Genomic DNA, 20,793 nt, shown 5'->3' with positions numbered 1-20,793 from the left:
TGGTCATCTCAGGCTAGCTTCCTGTCTGAGCCTTGTAGCACCCATCTGATGTTCATCTCAGACATGCTCCCCACCCAGGCCTGCTCTAATGGCCTCAGACCTGCTCCATGCCCTAACGGCCCCATGTGAGGGGTGTCTGTCTTGGGGTTACTCCTGCCCAAGACCCATGGTCCCAGATAGGGTTCTTTTAGTCTCTGGCTTGCTCCCTGCCCTGGGACTCTGTACAGGCTGATGCTGAGCCAGACTGGTGGTCATCTCAGGCACACTTTTTTCCAGGGAGTTTTAAGCTACTAATCTTTCGGATGTTCTGAGAACATCTAAGAACACAGCATAGACATAGCCTCTCTCCTCTCTGGCACCTACTGACACACATGACACAGCAGCCACACCTGCAATGTCTCTAGGGGCAGTGCTCATTGCTTAAAGCATGTGTGTGTGTGTGTGTGTGTGTGTGTGTGTGTGTGTGTGTGTGTGTATTCAGGTTACAGAAAATGTAAGCAATTGGGGAGGGATCGATTGCTTCACTCTGCACATCCCATGGCCATTTTGAACAGCTGTTAAAATCTAGACTTGAACTGGTTCCACTCAGTCCTTGAACCAGCTTTGTTGTGCCTGCGAGGGAGGGGAGAAGAAAGGTACAGATTCTGAACCTGAGAGTTTGGCAAGTCCCCTGGTATGTGGGCTCGGAAACCCAGTAGAAGACAAAATGCTTGGTCCCCAGTTCACATTTACTAGCTTTCAAGTGAGGCAGCATCATTCGTTTGTGTAGGAATGGTTTTCCTGGCGAATGTGCAATGGCAGGAAGGAGAAGGACCTTCCCAGCCACACGTATACTCACTCACACACCAGCCACGCATGCACTCGGACCATTCTGACCCTTTCCGTGTGCCATGAGGGGGGTCGGGGTGGGATTTGAAATGGAACAATCGTCTTCTTTCCAGAAAGAGTGCTTAAAGCAGACTAAATATATCCCCTCTGGGCCTCAGTCCATGACTCATGCCGCTATTTCTTGTTCACCCCCTTATGCCTCTCACCCAGGAGTCTCCAGTGCCTGTGCATCTGGAAAACGCTTGTACGTCAGGAGAGGCATCTAAGGCCAGGATCCAACTGGACCTGGAGGGCAGGGTGTTAAGTGTAATCGTGTGTCAGATGCTGAGACAACTAGCACGTGCTGTCACTCGTCTGAGGAAGCTGGAGGGTTTGAGCTGGTTAAAAAAAAAAAAAAAGTAGAGCATCAAATAGGGATGATAGGGATGCAGAGAGGCTGGGAGGGGTGTGATGCAGGGGAGGATGAAGAGAGGATGCTCAAGGGGCACGAGTCACAGCTTCTAACCTTCTGCAGAAGAGCGGGGTACCTTTGGGAACCGCTCAGCACAGCCAACTCTGTGGTAACAACAGGCAGAAAATGTTGGCCTTTGCTTCCACCTTCTTTTCTGGAGGCGAATAAGTTAGACTAAGCCATGGGACTAATTTGGGCCAGTGACGCATGTCACTTTCAGGTGAGGTGTCCTTCGGCCTCCTCTTGCCTTAACCCAGCAACTAAGAACAGCAGTAAAAGTTCCTCGTGGTGCAGAAGGTGGGGTCTCTGTCCCTCCATCCCTCGGGGACTCTGCATGGCCCAGCCACCTGGACTTGCAGGGACAATAAGAATTAGAAGTGTGTGCTGTGACACCATGGAAAGGAATGGGTAAGGATTGTCTATGGAGTCACACTGAGGAAAGAGTTCTGTGGTCTAAAAGTCTGTTTTGAATGTGAACAAATTATCATTTCTCTTAGGAAGTTCATGAAAAATATGCTGCAGTGGGCTCTTTAACTGTAGTCACAGTACTTTCCACACATTTCTTCATTCTGCTTCTAGATCCAGTCAGCAGTTCAGCCAGGAGCTGGTTTGTGGGTCACTCTGATGTCATTATTTCATGTCAAGCAGCAAGAAACCTAGAGACAACCTCATTTCAATTCAACACGCTTTATTTTTTCAATTTTTTCCCCTTAATTTTCAATGGTCAAGTATTCATGATGTTGTAAACCCAGGTTTATTATTCCTTTGACAATAAGTTTCATTAAACATAAAGAAATAAGTCCTAATATACCCCTTACATTATGTTACCATAACAGGTCTCCAAATAAATATTGGTTCTAAAAACCACAAAATCAAACTCTACGTAATAACTCAAAGAAGCTTTTCATCATAAACATGCCTCTACAAAGAGACACTCAGACACACAGCGGACAGAGAGACAGATGTGTGCACATGTGCACACACGCACACACACACACATCCACACACACACACACACACACACACATCCACAGATATCCTAATGCCAGTTTGACACAGTTTCACATTTCCTTACACTAGAGTTAAAGGCTGGCCTTGGGCTTCATGCTTCTAGATTAACACCTGGGGTTGGGGTAGAGGTATATATTTTAAGAAAAAAATGCCCACTGTCAAGTCTTACCCCTTAGTTTAATTTAACACATCCTTACCATTAGTTAAGTTTTCAGTAACATTTGCTTCTTCACTTTCGACATGTATAGTAGATGGCCAGAAAAGATGATGGCATCAAACCCCAATGCTTAAAAACAGCTCACAGGGCTTGAAGCTCTCTGGAGAAGATATAAGATTATCTAAATATGTTTTTCTTTATCTCTCTGAAATTATTTTTAGCATTTGTTTATTCTTTCTAAACTACATATAAAAAGCACTGACTTTTCCATAGAAAAGTATTCTCCTATTCACTTCTCATTTTTTGCAGCATAGTTTCTGGACTGTGAAAATGAGAGTCAAGGGGCTTGCTGTCTGGGAAAATCCCCAGGTTTCCAAACACGATGCACATGCAGCCCCTTGTCACTGAAACACTGAATTCAGAGAGGAACATGCATCAACAAATACTTTAGCACCAGGGCATTTTATTCTTAACATTGCCAAAGCCAACAGCAGGAAAGCAAGCTGCTGGTCATATTTGACCCTCCTTAAGGCTGAGTAAAAAGGAAGTGCGTAAATTAAACCTCTTCACACAAACACAAATCTGGTTGCAATGCAATAGGAAGTCTCGGTCAGGCAAAGCATCTTCTTTGCTTTAGACCATACAGTAGATACGGACTACCAGTAAAGATGAGATGAGAGAAGAGAAAAATGACAAAGTGCGCCAGGCTACTAGCCTTCCTGTCAGCCACTCCCTTCCCTACTGTGGAAAAGAAAACACAGACATGGGAAGACTACCCACAAGTCTGGAGGACAGATTTAGTGAGTATGGCTTCCAAAAGATTCTGGGGGTTACAGTGTCTGGTTTTTAACTGCTACTTAGAATACCCAGCATGCACCTATGCAGAGCAATTATCTTTACATTCTGCACTCTAGGACACACAAGCACCGCGCGTGCACACACACATACACACAGTCACAAGGTATTATCAGCTAGCACCCTAGGCAAGCACTCGCCTTCTACAGAGCTCAATGGAGGAGTTCCCATGGGGGCTTTGGGTCCCTCTATGCTGTGCTGCTGCTGTTTCTTGGGGGCACACAGGGTTCTACAAAGCAGCCTCAGAAAGCAAAACAAACAAACAAACAAAAAAGACACGTTCTGGCTATAAGTTCACTAAAGACTGTGATCTGCAATTGCAGAATGAACAGCAATTTTGGATGGTTGGTGAAACAGGATTTCTGAGACCCTGCGGAGGCCTGCTCTAATAGCTCTGGCAGATGCTGGCTTCCCTGAGTGCAGTTTACTGTCACAGCCACTTGGGGTGGCAGATGGGGTTGCAGGCTTGGTGTTTATCTCCTGTGTTCTTTAGTTTCATTACAAATCTGAAAACTGACAGTTGTCTACAAGTTCAACACTTGTCTACTGACAGTAGAAAAAAAATTAAAGAATACAACCAATCAGAGCTAACCCTTTTTTCCCCATAAAATTTCACTTCAGGAAATTCTGCTAAGGCCCTAATTAATACCAAAACTGGATGTGTTCTCAATTAAACTCAACCTATAAATAAACATTTGAGGTAAGTTATAATAAACTATTTTAATATTCTACTTGGCTACATAAATAAAATTTAGTTGGAAAAATCTAGCTAAAAATGAAGTGGGGACAGCTCCCACAGGTATGTGCTATGCTTTTTCCTGTTTACACAGGAAATGTCTCTATTTTCAAGAATGTCCCTATTCTTTAAAAACAAGAATGCATCCAAAGTGATATGTGCTAACCCATTTTACAGTGGACATTTTGCCTTTTTTTGACTATGACTATATTAGGTATTGCAAAAAGTGGACAACTTGAAGGACTTGTTTCAACCCCTGTGGCTGTTCCTCTGCACCATCCTAAATAATTAACCTTAAAACCTTATGAGCCTCAGATCCAAATCTGTTTAAAACACAAACAAACCAACATACAAAAATCCACTCTAGGGAAGGCTGGGTGCCACTCAGGTGAGAACATGTGCTTAAGGTGGTATGCAAGGTCCAAAGCTCAATCCGCCACCACTGGAGAAAAATATGTTGGCACGTCCTTAAACGAAGAAAGGCAACGGGTGCCAAAGGCTGGGAAACTACTCTGCAAATTGTCACACAGCAAATGCCAATCTGTCTCCTCACTTGCTCCTCTCTCCCCATCCCCCATGTGTTCCAAATGACTTTGAGTGTTTTCACATGTTAACTCCACCTTCAAGGAACAAGAACACCAGAGTAAGTAAGAAAATCAAAAGAATGTTCTCCAACACCCTTCTCCCTCAGCCCTTGGGAGTTTCTAAATCAATGAGCTGGGTATTACATTTGCATATTAAAGCCAAACAACACATTAATTTACAGAGATGATCCAAGAACAACTTGTCCTTTTGTCAAAACAAATCATTCAGAGCCTATGCACAGAAAGCAAACTGTCTGCCAGGAGCTGTGACTACAAGTAACACAAACCAGTTTACTAGAAACAGAAGGCCTCTTCGCTATGTACAATTGAATGGTGCTACCTACAAAATGGTCACTCGCTGGCTATGCAAGATTCTGATGATGCTATCCAAACCAAAAACATGTGGAGAGCAATCCTTAATTGTTACCCAGCCCAGAACGCCATTCTCTCATGCTTTTCACTACTTACTCTACAGTCAACACCAGCACACGAATGATACACCTGCTATTCATAATATTGAAAACTACTATTCACATACTGTAGCGCTCATCCCAGGCCATTGTCTTTGAGCTCTGGCCTCAGCATCCCAAAGGACTTCACTGGTTCAGTGAGTGGTATGAACGCATACACTAGTGCCCAGTCAGCAACTGCTCAACTGAACTCAAGGTAGAGAAAGGGACCAGAGGCTTTCTAATTACCCCTGGTGGGTCCATCAATCTTAGTACCAAAGCAGGACCAACTCCACCGGAAGTCTTTCAGTAAAATATCCTAATCGTCACAGAAAAACAAAAAACAAACAAAAAAAAAAAAACTAAGAAAGTGCCACCTCTGCACAGCCTACACAGCTTAGCATCAACACCAAAGGAAACTATCCCTTCTAAAGGATTACGATCCCCACAGAGGGCAACCAGGGACACTGAGCCCCTAGAGTACACCCTGGGCTAATCTGCACTACTTTATGAAAACCTCTCATATATGTTATGCTGGACAAAATCTGACACACAGCACTCACAGTCTTTCATAGCTAAGCATGGCCCCCACCTCCATGACAGCCAAGTCCAGGAGTCAAAGCAGTTACTGCCGCCTGAGTGCTAGCTCTGTCTCTTATGGACACGACCCAGTCTAGTGGTGATGCCTCCTCCACACACTGCATGCACCCAGAAAATCTCCTTGAAGAGGGGCCTTCCTACATAGACAGGAAACCAACCTATATCCAGGAACAGTCCCACGACTCCACCGGGGTGGCCTGCTAAGAACGTAGGTGTCTGAATCATGGCCTGTTCTGCCAGCGATCTCTCTCTTCCAGATGAGGAAACACTTCCGGAGTTCCCCTTACATAAAGGAGCTCCTGACAGAGAGACTTCAACTGCATGGCCTATCGAACCTTTTGGTCTGGTGCAGCCAGATCCCATGAGTTGCCAGGTGTCAGGGCACAAAGGCTGTCAAGGGGCCTCTATCCTAAGAATCAGACAGAAGGCATCCTGAGTAGTGCCTAAGCCAAGGGATGATGCTGACCCAATGGACCCATGGTGCCTTTAGGAAGGGAGCTCTCAGAATCCCTGCAGGAAGAATGTAAAAGCAGGGACACAAGGGCACCCTGAAATGACACAAGCCTCCGAGAAAGCAGAATCCAGTATGGTAAGCTAGTTTGTTTTATCATTCTAAATACTTAAAGGATGATCACATTCTGTGTTCAGCTGACAAATCTACCATCTCCTAGGTAGTGATTTTCATATCCCACATACAGCTTTCCTGACTGAAGCAACCATGGCCATTTTCTACACAGAAAAAAAAAATCAATAGAGATTTGCCAGTATGTTGAAGATATAAGTGAAATTCCCCAGCTGGGACTCAATCTTACCTTGGGAATTTCTTTACCAACTACTTTGAATGTCAAGGTAGTAGGAACTTGTAGCTTCTTTTAGTGGGCCCTTAAGAGTTGAAAGAGTTTTGACAGCCATTTCTTCAGATGAGAAAGCCGTCATTTCCTTCCTTATATTATGGATCTCAAATTACAGTTTCTAGCCATATTGTTTAGCACACTAGTATTAAAGCCCCGTATGAAAGAATACTGCAGTTTATATACTCAGCAGACTCTTGATCTGGAGTGAACAGACTAAGAGAAAATACGTCTTACGAAATCCTGTAGTCATTCACTTCGTTGTGGTACACAGTTCTCTGAAGCATTTGACATGTTCTGCCTGATTGATAAGTCTGCTATGGCTTAAAATGCTATGTATGAACAGTGCTTCCGGGAACATTCAGCTTGCATTTCTCAAAATCGTATCTGCTTTACTCTCTAAAAGCCAAAGGGGCATACCACACTTTCATATCTCCAATCAGATTGCATAGTTGAGGCGAATTCAATTGTGCTTTGCAGCAGATCTCACAGTAGGTGTTCGCGTCTGAAACCCCTGACTTGGCAAACGCAGAGCCAGCCGAGGTCACCTCACCTCTGTGTGCAGCGTATGCTAGTGATATGTGTGGTCCTAGCCTTTCCCCGTGGTTAGCTATGGGCCTCGGGCGCCTACAGGGGAGCAGCGTGGGCACGAAATGAACCTAGCAGAAGTGACAACGGATCTAAGTAAGCTCCTCCCTGGAGAAAAGAGGGGAAAGGCTCTCAGTCTTGTTGAGGTATCCAGCCCTCAGCCAACAGTGGCTGTGTAGACTGAGTTTTGTTGGTTTGAGGATTGTGTCTGAGGAGGTTTACAAAAAGAAAAAGAAGGCACAGGTGTTTCTCAAGCCAACCAACAAAGCAAGTCGTCTTCCTTTTCCAGGCTTCAAGAGGGACACTACAGAGCAGCATCAGGGCTCTCGTCCAGCCCAGGGTCTGCAGAGGAACTTATTGCTTCAGAGAAAGGTCCAGGATATGTCTGTGTGGTGCCTGGGAATCCCTTTTGCAGGACAGTTTCTTCATGGAATTCCCCCTGGGTGCTGAAGGCGGGGCATGATGTAGTCCGGGCATATTTCTCAGCTTTGTTGGGCTGACCCACTAGCTCACTCACAGTGCTCAGTGGCAAGTCTCTGCGCCTCCGCCTCTGCAGTTCATCCTCTTTGTATTTGATGGAGTACCAGGCCAGGAAAATAAAAATAAAGCCGACAAATTTGAGGCCGGCCGCCAGACCGAAGTAGACAAAGCGAAATGATGTCACGTTGTACTCCCAGCAAGAGCCCTGCACTCCACACTCCTGCTGCCAGAGCATACAGGTGGTGTCAATCACAGCCCCAAAGTAAATCGGAGTAGGAATGTAAGCTGCAGGCAGGGGGAGAAAGAGAAACACGAAGATATAGCACACAGAGAAAACAGATTTGTAATCAGCAAGGTGCTTGTTTGCCTAATGCCAAGAGAAAGATTTTGGCTTATTTCAATCTTCTTAAAGACATTTTTCATCTAATCGCAATCTACTTACGAAAATGAACCACAGAGACTTAGCATCTTCCACTTGGCATGTCTTAGTGCATTTTAGGCTAATAAAAATGGCTACTGCTTTCTGTCGGTACTGAGTTCTTACACTGGGCACTTTTAATAAAGTTTTCACAGTGAGACTTCAGTAGAGTTGCCAAAAATGCCCAGACAAAATCCTCTCCAACTTAAAAGTGGATCTTGTTCCTCTTAATTCAGGTTGGAACAGGACAGAAAGACAGGGAAGGTAAAGGGCCATGAGACCGGAAAGAACCCTCTGACCCTGGAGCCTGGTCATGTCAAAGAACCCAGCTCCCTTCAGAAAAGAACAGAGCCAAAATAAGGGGTTTTTTTTTCTCTCTCATTTTCAACTCAATAATCACTTTAATGGACAAATTCCTGTCACCTGAAAATATCTTTTTTAGTCAGGCAAATGGTGCACACCTGTAATCTCAACACTGGCAAAGAGAAGGCAGAGCATCACCCTAAGTAGGTACTTAGGGAATTCGAGGCCAGTGACTGCCACACACATAGCATGACCCAAGTCAACAATAAATAAATAAATGCAAAATCCCCAAACAACATCAATTGTAGCATCTTTTAGTTTATGGCAAAAAACACAATTAACTGTGTACAATTGTATCCGAATCCTCTTTAACCAGGATGCTTTTAACAAGAGAATCTTTAAAAAAAAAAAAAAAAACCTTCCAAGTCTTGTTAGCACCAAAAGACAAGCCACACCAGGGGCTTTTTCTTGCTGGACATTATTGAAAGTACTCAGCTTTGACCTCAGCAACCCACGCCGGCTGCCAAGGGAATTCTAGGGAGTGCAAATGCCTCTGGAGAGAGGAAGGTGCCATTTAAGGATTAAAAGTGAATTAAAAGCAAACTAGTTTTCCCCCCTTGTCCCATGGACGATGGTACTGACTAGTCAAGGGAAACAGCAGCTGAAGAAAATGGAGCACTGCCACCTAAGGGAATGTAAGCTTGAGGAAGGCAGCTGAAGGAATGTCAAAACTGATGAGGAAGCGAGTGCTCCTGGCAGCTTCAGGGTGCTCCCCACCAGGGTCCCCAGGCTCATGCAGTGCTGAGCTCCAGAACACTTTTCCTCCTTTCTGCTTACACCCACACACGGGGCTTTCCTTGGTGGTGTGGGAAGCCTCTGTGTATCTCTCTGACCTTCCTTTTTTTGTATTTTAAGACCTTTGCCTCAGCAATGTCTACAGGTGTACACTTCAACCAATCCAATAATATCACTCTAAAGCGGTAAGAAGCTCAGAGTATCACAAGGGAAGTGCACCCCAGTTTCTCTCGCATTCATGTCAAACAAGAGACCTCAAAGGAAGGATAACAAACTCATTACAAGTTTCGTGATTTTTGCTTCCTTACGGTATAAACCTCTGGGCAAATTTGTACACATTTGTATTCAGAGTCAAAAAGAAACTAATCTAAAAATCCATTTTTTTTTTTGTTTGTTTGTTTTGTCCAAGGAACTTTTAATTGAACTTTTAGTTCAAATTAAAAAAAAAAAAAAAAAAAAAAAAAAAAGAGGAAGTGTTCTCTAAACCACAAACATCTCAGATTCTACCACCAAGACTCAGCTTGTGTTTTTAGAGGACCACAGCATTTGCCTGCCACAAAGAGGAATTAAAGGCACACTTGGGAATTCAGGGACATACCAAGTGTTCGCAACAAAACAAACTGCATCCCCAGTGCAAAGGGCCTTTCCTCATCTTCCACAGACCTAGGGGAAGGAGAAGGAAAAAAAAAAAAACCAGTTTAAAACAGCGGGGGGCGGGGGGGAGAGCCTGCCTTAGGCAGAAACAAAAACTAAACAGACACTTTCTCAAGATAATTAATCCACTAGACTTCACTAACAGTCACCAACCAAGATTCCCTTAGTAAGTCACAGGCTAATGATGTTTCCATCAGAGACTGATTAACTGTTTCTGTGTGAACGTGGAAGGGGCAAGGCTCTTGGCTGAACTATGAGGAACTCCTTTAAATGAGTGCCCCCCCAAATCCCTTCCAACTAAGGAAAAATGTAAAAATTTATCCAAAGCATTGCAGTCTCTCATTCTGTTTCTTTTTCTGTCAGAATGTTCCAGAGTTAAAAGAGTATTCATGAAAATGATTCTCATAACTCCTCCAAGATTGGGAGGGGGCGGTGGGGGAAGGTATGGGCTGGCTAGTTTTATGTCAACTTGACACAAGCTGGAATTATCTGGAAGGCGGGAAATCATGATTAAGAAAATGCTTCCATAAGATCTGGCTATAGGGCATTTTCTTAATTAGTAATTGATGAGGGGAGGACCTATCCCACTGTGGGTGGTGCCACTCCCAGGCTGGTAGTTCTGTATTCTGTAAGAAAGCAGGCTGAGCAAACCATGAAGGAGCAAGCCAATAAGCAGCACCTCTCAATGGCCTCTGCATCAGCTCCTGCCCCCAGGTTCCTGCCCTGTTTGAGTTCCTATCTTGACTTCCTCCAGTGATGGACTATAATTTGGAAGTGTAAGCCAAATAAACCCTTTCCTCTGCAACTTGTTTTATGGACATAGTGTTTATCACAAGAGAAGTCCTAACTAAGACAAAGTAAGAACAGAAATTATAGGCATTCGAACATGCACCCACATAAATGAAAAGCAAAAGAAAGAATAAGCTTCTCCGAGCCATATTCTCCTTCTAAAATTAATTTTCTAAGTAATTTCCATCTGTCAGAAAGACAGGAACCTACTAATTTTGCAATTAGCAAAGATTTAAAGACCTCTCTTCAGAGATTTGGTGTTAGAAGCTAACTCATAAATTGCCACGCTTGAACACTTCTGAAATCTGTAAAGTAAGGTGGCCTTTAGATAGTCTACTTAACACTTGCTACAGAATTACAGTGGGAAAATAATGAGATGTCTCAGCTAAGTTCACTCACTAAAGGGCCACATAATTTTTACATGATGAAGCACGTTATGCTTTTTGTCCCATACACAGAGAATCTACGAGTGGGACGGGAAATTTTTCCAGGCCTGGTCCCTTCGCTCCTAGCAATGTGCCATCTCTGTATATCTCATGCCCTTTTTCCTTCCATTTGGGAAATGTCTATATCAGTGTCCAGTGAGAAAGAAACCGGAGTGTGTGTGTGAGAAATCCAGGCTACCCACTCTCATCGAGCAGGATGCTCTGGCCAGCTGCCCAGGATTGCGGAGTTGGAAGAACAGAAAGAAGAGCAAGGCTGTCATGCTGTCACTGCACACTTCCCTGCTCCCTCTAACCCTCAGGGTGCTCTTCAGGCGTCACCGCAATGTCCTTTCCTACCTCTGCCCACCACAGCCTTTAATGCAAGCAATAGCAAATTGATCTGAATGTAACGGAACAAAAGTAGCTTCCATGTTCTTTCCTAAGAGGAGGAAAAACAAGATATGCAATACAGCTATGAAAGCACAGCCTGAGCAACTGAGAGCTCAGATTTCCAAGTCTGTCCTGTCCTTGATTCAGCTCCAGGACTTTACACAATAGTAAAATTAACGAACTCAGCATTTTGAAATGCAAACCCAGCATAATTCCTCGCTGATCCCAGACGTGCAGTATTAACTATCCATGGGGCTGGAGATAATGCCCTTTGCAATATTTACGATCTAGCCACTCTGCCAATGTATTTCCGCCCTCCTGGAGGGTCTGGCTTCTTGAAGCTAACATAGAAAGGGCTTTCAACTCATGATGTCTAACCTCACAACACAAAGATTTCAGACACTAAAAGTACTGGAAAGAAAGTTTGATGAATAATAAGAAAAGTGCCCAGCTGAAAAAAATCCCAGAATAGGCAATGTTTCCACTACCTTTTTCTCCCTGGTGTAAAAGCATTCCATTAAGCCCAGAAGGAAATGTGGGATTCCTTCCTGCACGCTACTCTTCCCATCCCTTGATTTGCTCAGGTTCTGCCCTCCTGGGATATGCTCTCTACAGCACTTGCGGGCCCTGCTCTTACCTGAGTGTGACTATAATGGCTGATGGTTGAGCACATGCTGTGATGAAGGTGACTATGAAAAGGAAGACCAAGAAGGGGATGAGGGTGTTGCAGCTGCGTTTGCACTTCCCGGACACAGCGTAGCCGTTCTCATTGAGATAGGTCTTCACAATGACCACGCGGAGCTGGCTGCGCTGTCCCACTGTGGGCGGGGTGATCACCTGTCGGCTTTGGACACACGTGCACTCTGTGTAATTCCGAACCTGAGGAACAAATGGAGATAAGTTGTGTCCCAATCAAAAATAAAACCTGGTGTTCGAATATTGACAAAGGTGAATTTTAAAAATGCTCAAAAATAACTACAGAGCTGTAAAGAATACAAAATATTCTCACACAAACACTTTGTTTCTTAATGGCAGTAAAGAGTCAACATTTGCCTTAATGTCAAAACCTGCCAGTCAGGCTCTTTGAGCCTAAACTTCCCCAACAAGCTTCACACACTCAATCCTGTGACCTTTACATGCTGCATACTCATTTTAGTGTCATAAATGTACACAACTTTGGTTGCTGTTGAACTTGTTATAGAAACTCCTAAAACACCAGTTAAACGCCTAAAACAGAAACAAGCTTGGTTTTCATCTGTGCTCACCAGAGTGCCTACCACACGTCTGAGGACACAGTGAGTGCTAAAACAAACAGCTTGTTAAATTCCTACCACAGCATGGTGGCTCCAAATGTGCAGAGTAGTACGGCCTAGGGATGATGGCTTTGGTCCCAAGGATGATGACCAGCTACTCCAGTTTAGTTTCCTTGCAGTCCCTTAACAGGCTGGTGACCTCCATGTGGTTTAAGGCAATATCCATCACTTTAGTCTGTACTGTAGCCTCGGCCCAGTGTGCTGGACTCTGACAGACCCTGGCTGTCTAAAAACCCTCCTACGCCCAACATCACTCATTCATTTTTCCAAACCCATATCTATGAGTCTCTACTAATATACGGCATGCTGTTAGAGGGCATTGAGGACAGAGAAGCAGAGAGAAGACCAAATCTTCTCTAGTAACTCCCCAAACTCCTACTGAACACAAGCACAGTGATGAAAACAAAACTCCCCTTGACGTCACTTACTTAGTACCAAAACAAGATAACAGACATTAGACCGACCAATTAGTTTTGTTTTTCTTTTTGTTTTTTGCCAATTATGTTATCTACTTTTTACTAGATGGAAATTAGCTAGACTAGTTTTCATAGAGGCTACTTAAAACATTAGTGAGAATAGGTTGAGGGGGATGGTGTTTGCCAGACAGGACTTGCCATCTTTATAATAAAACAGTGTCCTGAAGAGGTCTCACTCACTGTCATGCCACAGTGGCATCACTGTAAAGGAACAATCCCATGACCTCATAGGGTCACACTCCAGAGCTCACCAGCTATGTCATAGGGGACCAGCAATAGTAATCTCCATTTTGTCCTCTGGTTTCAGAGTCAGGAAACAAAAATGGCACCCCTAAACTCAGGGTCAACTGTGTAGTCTCTAGAACCTCACAGAAGAAGCAAATGCATTTTAACCTTTAAATTAGGGCAATCGCCTCCTATCTGTTCTCATGCCAACAGCCAAATTGGGCTCGGTAAAGAATAGAGTAGAAGATAAAAACCTTTTCCCACAGTATTAAAACCTATTTATAATTCACAGGGAAGAGAATGCTCAAAATAGACTATTCTTCAGCTGACAGAAATATCTTTAGGTGGGGGGAGTGAACCAATGGCTAGTCTTATGAAAAATAGGCATCAGCCATCTTCACAGCCGCCACTTAGAGGGCCAGCCTCCACAGTCCCTCGTCTCTTTTTTCAGCACCAACTGTGGTCACCTTGACCTTCAAATCCATTACAAAGACTCTGCCAGAGGAACCAACGAGAAGCTCAGAGTCCGAGCTTATCAAGTTTCCCTCAGTTGGCAAGGACTGTGAAGTAGGAGCCAGCTGATGAGGACCAAAAACTCTACACCCTGATTCTCCCAGCACCCCTGACAAAAGTGATAGCCTCACACAATTTGCCTCTCACAGGGTGTTTTGCAGGGGTTCTTCAGGGGCTATTTGAGCCTCGTGAACAAGGGAAGTAAAACCATCTCAGGCACATCCCATCACCTGTGTCATGATTCTGGCTTTACAGTAGAAGAGGGACTTGTGGTGTCTACTCACCCCTGTGGTAAGGTTACCACTGTTAACACAGCCGGCCAGACACGGGTTGAAGTATGTGATCCCATCTGATCCACAGACTGGCTCATATTCATGTATTTTACAGCCACAGTTCACATTGCAGCTTCCTGTCAGGTTCCTATGCGGCATGGTCAGAGAAGGTCTGGGAGAGAGAGAGAGAGAGAGAGAGAGAGAGAGAGAGAGAGAGAGAGAGAGATCAAGCAAGGCTGGGAATAAAGCTAAAAAGAACAGTCTTGACAGCAAGTGAATTGTCAGTTTTAGAGACAACATTGCCATGTATCAAACTTATGATACCATGAATTGACTATCTTCTACAGTTATTTCCATTAATTTACAACAAAGTGTAAAGAAAAAATGTTTATTTTCATTACAATAGATGAAACTGATTTAAAATCAAGTTGTCTGTGCTGCCTCATCCTCAGCATCCACTTTGATTCAACAGATGATGTCGTGTCTGAGTCCAGTGACTTGAACCTTCATAGAACTCCTTGCTGGGGAAACACTTGGCTGTGTCTTAAGAAGTCTAGGTCATGATTTATTTCACTTGATTTTATTTGGTGCCTGCTGGGAATTAAACCCAATTCACACACACAAAGTATGAACTTTAGCACTGAGCTGCACACTGACATTTGTTTATTTTTAATTTATATATAATACTTATATATGGAGCTATGTGTGCTATTTTAGTATTTATAGGCATGATAGAACCATCCAATCAGATTAATTAACATATCTTTCATCTCAAACATTGAGTTTCTTAACTATAAAATAAAGGAAATGCATTTCATTACTAAATCTTTGAGGTCGTTGTGAACACATAGACACAAAACCTACCCATCAGCCACAGTTACCAGTGTAGGTTCTGCTCATCAAAGACTTGAATTGTTCTAGAATAACTTATCAAATGAATATAATAATTCTTAAAAACAAAAAACAGGGGATGGAGAGATGGCTCAGAGGTTAAGAATGTTGCCTGTTCTTCAAAAGGTCCTGAGTTCAATTCCCAGCAACTACGTGGTGGCTCACAACCATCTATCCTGAGATCTGGTGCCCTCTACTAGAGGGCAGCGGCATATGCAGGTGAAACACTGTCTACATAATAAGTAAATCTTTTTTTAAAAGACAAACAAAAGTGGGAGGGAGGGAGGAATGGGAGGATGCATGGGATGGGATAGGAAATGAGATGTAATATGAATTATTTTATTTTTCAATAAAAATGTGTTTATAAAAAAAGACAAACAAAAACAAAAAAACAAGGGGAAGTGATTTGAAAAGCTGACTGGTTAGGAATCCTATCACTAGTTTGACAGAAATAACCAGAGAAGAAAAATTAAGCAGAGATCACTAAAAATGCCCAAATACAATTCACAGTCACATATGCAGGCTTTTTTTCCACACCAGGTCACAGTGCCTAATACAAAGAAATGATGAAATATGAAAACTCAAGGAAAATCCATTCAAACCATCAATGTAAAGGGGAAAAGATGACATGTAAATTCACAGAGATGGAGAGAGGATGTAAAACCACAGTAAGAAAGGGGCAGGCATGTTCCAGGGGTCACAGAAGAATGAGAGAGACTCTAAAAAGCTCAAAATCCAGACTGTCACTTTTGTCACTTTGTCACCATTCTTATGCAATACTGCTCCTGAAGCTGAATAAGTCAGCAAGAGCAGACACTTCGCTCATCTGTCCCTTCATCCACCAGTCCACAGATATTTGGGAATGTCAGGATTTAGCTTCAGTGACTATGGTATAGTACAACTCGTCCAGCAGCACGCCCCACCCCCAGTGCATGCGTTGCTCTACAAACTTAGCACGCATACGGCTTATTCTACGGCTTCTCACGTTTCGTAATTCCACTTGGATGGAGAGCCACATCCAGAGAAGTACTCCCGAACAAAGCAAGAGCCAAATCAATCTGTTCTTCTTCCTGTCCCTCCACAGAAGAAATTCAGCTCAAGAAACAACCATGATGAGCTGGGCGGTGGTGGCGCACGCCTTTAATCCCAGTACTCAGGAGGCAGAGGCAGGTGGATCCCTGTGAGTTTGAGGCCAGCCTGGTCTATAATGCGAGTTCAGGACAGCCAAGGCTACACAGAGAAACCCTGTCTCAATAAAACAAAAGAAAGAAAGAGAGAAAGAAAGCAAAGAAAAGAAACAAACACAATGTTTGTATACTCTTGGCATCAAGACATCTTAGTGTTTGAATACACCCGCCCAATGATTGTCAACAAATATTCTCAAGAGGGACAGTTTTGTTTTCCCACCCAGGGGAGATTAGGCAATGTCGGGAGATAGTTTTGGTTGTCCTCACTAAAGTATGCTGCGGCCATCTGTTAGGTATTACACAACCACACCTCCAAACACAGCACAGTGCTCAGGGCAGGTTCCCCCTTCCACAAAAAAGGACCACCCAGCCCAAATGTCCATGGTGTTGAAGATGAGACGTCAAAGCAGTAAGCACACGCTGCAGAGGATGAAGTGGGGATTTAGAAGCCTGCCGCCATGTTAAGTATAGACATGTGGAAGTATGCAGCTTGTTTTAGGTTCGCCTCAAAACCACTTCAAGAACTAAACTGCAAGCCATCACAAGACAGAGGAGCTTGTATCCGTCTGGGTGCTTAGTCACTAAAAATGGCAGACTTTAATAGCAGACCAACAGTTGTTGTTGATGCTATTTAGAAGCTGCTTGGCATTTTCCTTCTGACAGCCTTCTCTGCCTTCATGTGTAACAGCCACACATTACAAATGCCTGTCACTGAGGAGACTGTCCACTCAGAAGGAACAGCCTTAAGCCAACACCAATGTATTTTTTTAGACATAGATAGGAGCTTTTCTTTCTGGTCTTTCTTGTTGGTTACACTTGTTTTTCTCCTGGTCTCTATTTAAGTAAAATATTACAGTAGTAAAAACGCTAAGAAAAATGATTCTCTACATATGCCTCTGGCCTCTGTAGGCGCCCCACACATGTGATATGAACTCACATAAAAACACACACACATTGGTGAGAATAAATATTATTTTTAAATCCTAGAACTCAAATAGCAACAACAACAATAACAACAGCAGCAGCAACAGTGGCACTTTTAACAATGAAAAAGTAGTTAAATTAGGCAACAGATATAGTCATCACAAACGGAAGTAGGTATTCATAAGAGTCATCAAGAGGAAAGGTCACCAGGGGATAAAAGAGAGGGTGCCAGCATAGCTCATCCTCTGCACAGGGCTGATGTGCAAACAGTCTATTTTCTCTTCCTTATTGAAAATAGATTTTTTTCTCAACTAATACATCCTGACTATGGTTTCCCCTCCCTCTAGTCCTCTTAGTTCCTCCCCATCTGCCCCACCATCAGGACCCACAGCCTTTCTGTCTTTCATTAGAAAACAAGCAGGCTTCTAATGGACAACTACAAAAATAAAATAAATACTTTTTAAAAACCTAACTTAACAGATCAGAATAGGACAAAATAAACACATGGAAACTACCCATGAAAAGGTGCAGGAGACACATAAAGACACAGAGACCCACTCATTTTCACATTTAGGAGGTCCGTTAAAACACTACACTGGAAGCCATAATATATACCCAAAGGACCTGTATGGCAAAAAAAGAAAGAAAAGACAAAATAAAAATTTAAAAGGAATAACTTTTAACTCACCAGAACACACTGTTACTCTCATGCAAGGCCCTGCCTTGCTTCACTTCTAGGGTGAGACAAAAGGGGGGTGTGTTCAGCATAGTATGGTCATCCCCCAAACTGTGCTGGGCTAATCTTAAAGCATGAAGAAACCCTTCACTTGTCAGGAGCAAAGGCCTGATGGGGACGGAAGGTGCACAAGACTACATAGGATACATTGCACTTACCAGCACAAGGAGACCATCTACCATCTTTCAAAACAGAAAGGTTCCAGGCGAGGCAGCCTGCTAAATGCGCTGCTCCTGTTAACTCATGAGTTGGTGCAGGTGAATCTCGTTGTTGTTTTTGAGATTGCATCTCTTGCAGTCCTGGCCTTAGGCTCACTATGGAGCTGCGGGTGACACCCTGAACTCCTGATCCTCCTGTTCCACCTCCCACTCACTGGGATTAGACATGCACTGTCTCTGTGCCCAGTGAGTCAGTGTCAGTTAATTTCGAGTGATGCACGGGACCTTACTATCAAATAGTTCATGATTCGATGCTCCAAACTGCTAACGTGAGCTAGAAAAATGGAAGAGATTATCTAGCAATGTTGCTGATCTGCCTGGCAATCATCAAGCGTGTCCTTAGGAGTCCTAAAGAGTCAATAACAAAATAAATAAATATAAAATTAAATATAGAATAACCACTGGCTAATCATTATCAATCAATGCCTAAGAAACAATGTTTCTTTAAAGTGATATATGACAAAGCAGGTCGTTGCCTAATATGAATTAAAACAAACCTCTGCCACAGGTGTGTACCTAGGAGCACAGTTCTGCTCAACACATCACACTCACACCAACACTTGTATCTTAGCAGCCTACCTCAAGATCTGAAGACCACTAGGCCTTGTTCACGTAGGTGGCACCTCATGGTCTCCACATAACTCAAAGAGGAGATCCTAAACCTTCTTTCACCATAAGTTTATCCCTTTAGAATATAAAAGTGGGAATCTAGGTATATTGCACTCAAATCACGTGAAGTTAAGGAGCATAATTAACGCAGAAAAAAATTTCTCTGAAGAAAAGAACACTTAAAAAGTAAGGGAAATGTTCTCACTGCCTGTCTCTATCTCTATCTATCCATCTATTAATTGCTTCATCTTTTCAATTTGTCCTAGTCCTCAAGAAAACTTCAATATTTCCTTCAATTCCACGTAATTTTTGGCGCCACAGTAAAATCCATCTTTGGATACGTAAAGCTATACAACTTCCAGTTAAAAATCCTTATCTGTCATCTCATCATTTAAAATCAACATTAGCGGGGGGGGGGGAGGAATGGGAGGATATAAGGGATGGGATAAACATTGAGATGTAACAAGAATAAATTAATAAAAAAAAATGAAAGGAAAAAAAATAAAAAAATAAAATAAAATAAAATCAACATTAGCAAAGTTCTACTTTTCTCCATGTATTTGCAGTGAAGGGAGTGTAGAAGTTAATCATCTGTCCCTTGTGAGAACTGGTCTTACTGTTGCTTTTACACAAGGAGCTTTGAGACAGCCACACAACTAGAAGGAATAAGGAATAAATCTAAGTCCACTGTTATCATCACTATGTTCCCCCTTCACTCCTGCTAGCAGGTCAGTGCTGTGTAACTGTCCCCAGATCTAGGTCTTTGAGAATGAGTTGACTTTCCGTATAAAGATCTAATCCCACTTCCCTTGCTGCTCAGCTTCCAGAAACCCAAAGTATTAAAATAAGAAAGGTCCACATTTAATTGCATCTTCAAATCCACAAACACTGTGAACTTTAGATGTTGCAACTGCTAAACCGAGATTGAAGTATCCCTATTACAGAGTGGTCCTGTCCAATTCTCATGGCCACAAAGCGAAACCTGTCATCTCTCAGACACTTGGCGGCTCAAGAAGTCACCTGTGGAAAAAGTTTCCCTCAATCGCTGACGTCTGAAGAAGACACCTTGAAGATGTCGTAGTAGATTTAACTGTAAGCGCAGAGATGACGCCTGATAGATGAAGGAAATAAAGCTGCTGCTAATAACTGATGTGTCAAGAGACAGCGCTGGTTGGAAATTCAGTTTGCCATTAGATTTAAATCAACTTTTAAAAATTATTTGAAGGCAGAGGGGACAGAGAGGCAGGCAGTCTCTCTCTCGAAATGTGTTTATTTAAAGTCTTACTTAAGTCATGACTCTCATGATAAATGCCAACAATTTGACTACAAGATGATTAAGACACAAGTCACTGGCCACAGGAGGAAGCCAAACACATTAATTAATTAAACTTCAGAGAAAACATGGGTGTTGGGAATGTAATTGCTTGAGCTGAAAATGTATCAGGCTATCGGCTATAGCTCCTGGGATCTTTTCAGGTGAAAACACATCAACTTCTTGAATCTGAATTCCCTTTACATTTTATTTTGACTGTTATGGTTAGAATATCTCAACAGATCTAATTGCTGAACATGAAGGGTGGTGGTTATTGGGCTAAAGCCTCAGGCCATCGTTTAAAGTATCAGGTGTCCTCTTCTTTATTCATCTCTTCCCTGACTTCATACGATTAAACATTACAATGTGGGCTGTGCACAGTGGCACACCTATTTAATCCTAGCACCGGGTAGGCAGAGGTGAGCGGTTCCTCTGTGAGTTCAAGGTCAGCCTGGTCTACAGAGTGGATTTTAGACCAGCCAGGGCTATACAGAGAAACCCCATCTTTCAAAAGGGAAGATGTATAAGTCTTAATAACAGGTAGAAAACTAAAGTTGCTAAAGTAGGCAGCCATGCACCATTAGGCAGGTTGTACACTGAGGACGAAAACCCAGCCACGGCAATAAGGATGCCCCTTTACCTACACTCTGAAAGGGGCATGCCAGAGAGGCCCTGCCACTCAAAACTGTTCATTCTAATCCATTCTTAGAGTATCTTTCTAGGAACAGGTGGAAAGCCAGAGAAATTATCCAT

At 43.1% G+C, this 20,793-nt stretch overlaps 1 protein-coding gene and 1 non-coding gene across 3 annotated transcripts in view; both read right to left on the bottom strand.

Annotated features, from left to right (window-relative positions):
- Window positions 1-278: 278 nt before the first annotated feature.
- Window positions 279-411, bottom strand: LOC127207795 (small nucleolar RNA SNORA17). Its single transcript, XR_007833002.1, has one exon. It is a non-coding gene; the product is annotated as a small nucleolar RNA SNORA17 (small nucleolar RNA).
- A 5,858-nt stretch (window positions 412-6,269) lies between these two features.
- Window positions 6,270-20,793, bottom strand: part of Slco5a1 (solute carrier organic anion transporter family member 5A1) — a 114,146-nt gene continuing 99,622 nt past the window's right edge. Inside the window, exons 5-8 of one of the 2 annotated variants that reach the window (XM_051158979.1) lie at window positions 14,176-14,335; window positions 12,002-12,243; window positions 9,705-9,769; window positions 6,270-7,875 (exon numbers count right to left, since the gene is read on the bottom strand). In XM_051158979.1, coding sequence (XP_051014936.1) covers window positions 7,415-7,875; window positions 9,705-9,769; window positions 12,002-12,243; window positions 14,176-14,335 — 928 coding nt within the window. In that variant the 3' untranslated portion in view covers window positions 6,270-7,414. The remainder of the gene's footprint in view (window positions 7,876-9,704; window positions 9,770-12,001; window positions 12,244-14,175; window positions 14,336-20,793) is intronic. The other variant, XM_051158973.1, reaches the window with a different exon arrangement.

The sequence above is a fragment of the Acomys russatus genome, chromosome 2 (assembly GCF_903995435.1).
Source record: "Acomys russatus chromosome 2, mAcoRus1.1, whole genome shotgun sequence".
NCBI classification, from domain to species: Eukaryota; Metazoa; Chordata; class Mammalia; order Rodentia; family Muridae; genus Acomys; species Acomys russatus.
The sequence above is the reverse complement of the archived record's forward strand: the minus strand, read 5'-3'. Positions and strand labels throughout refer to the sequence as shown.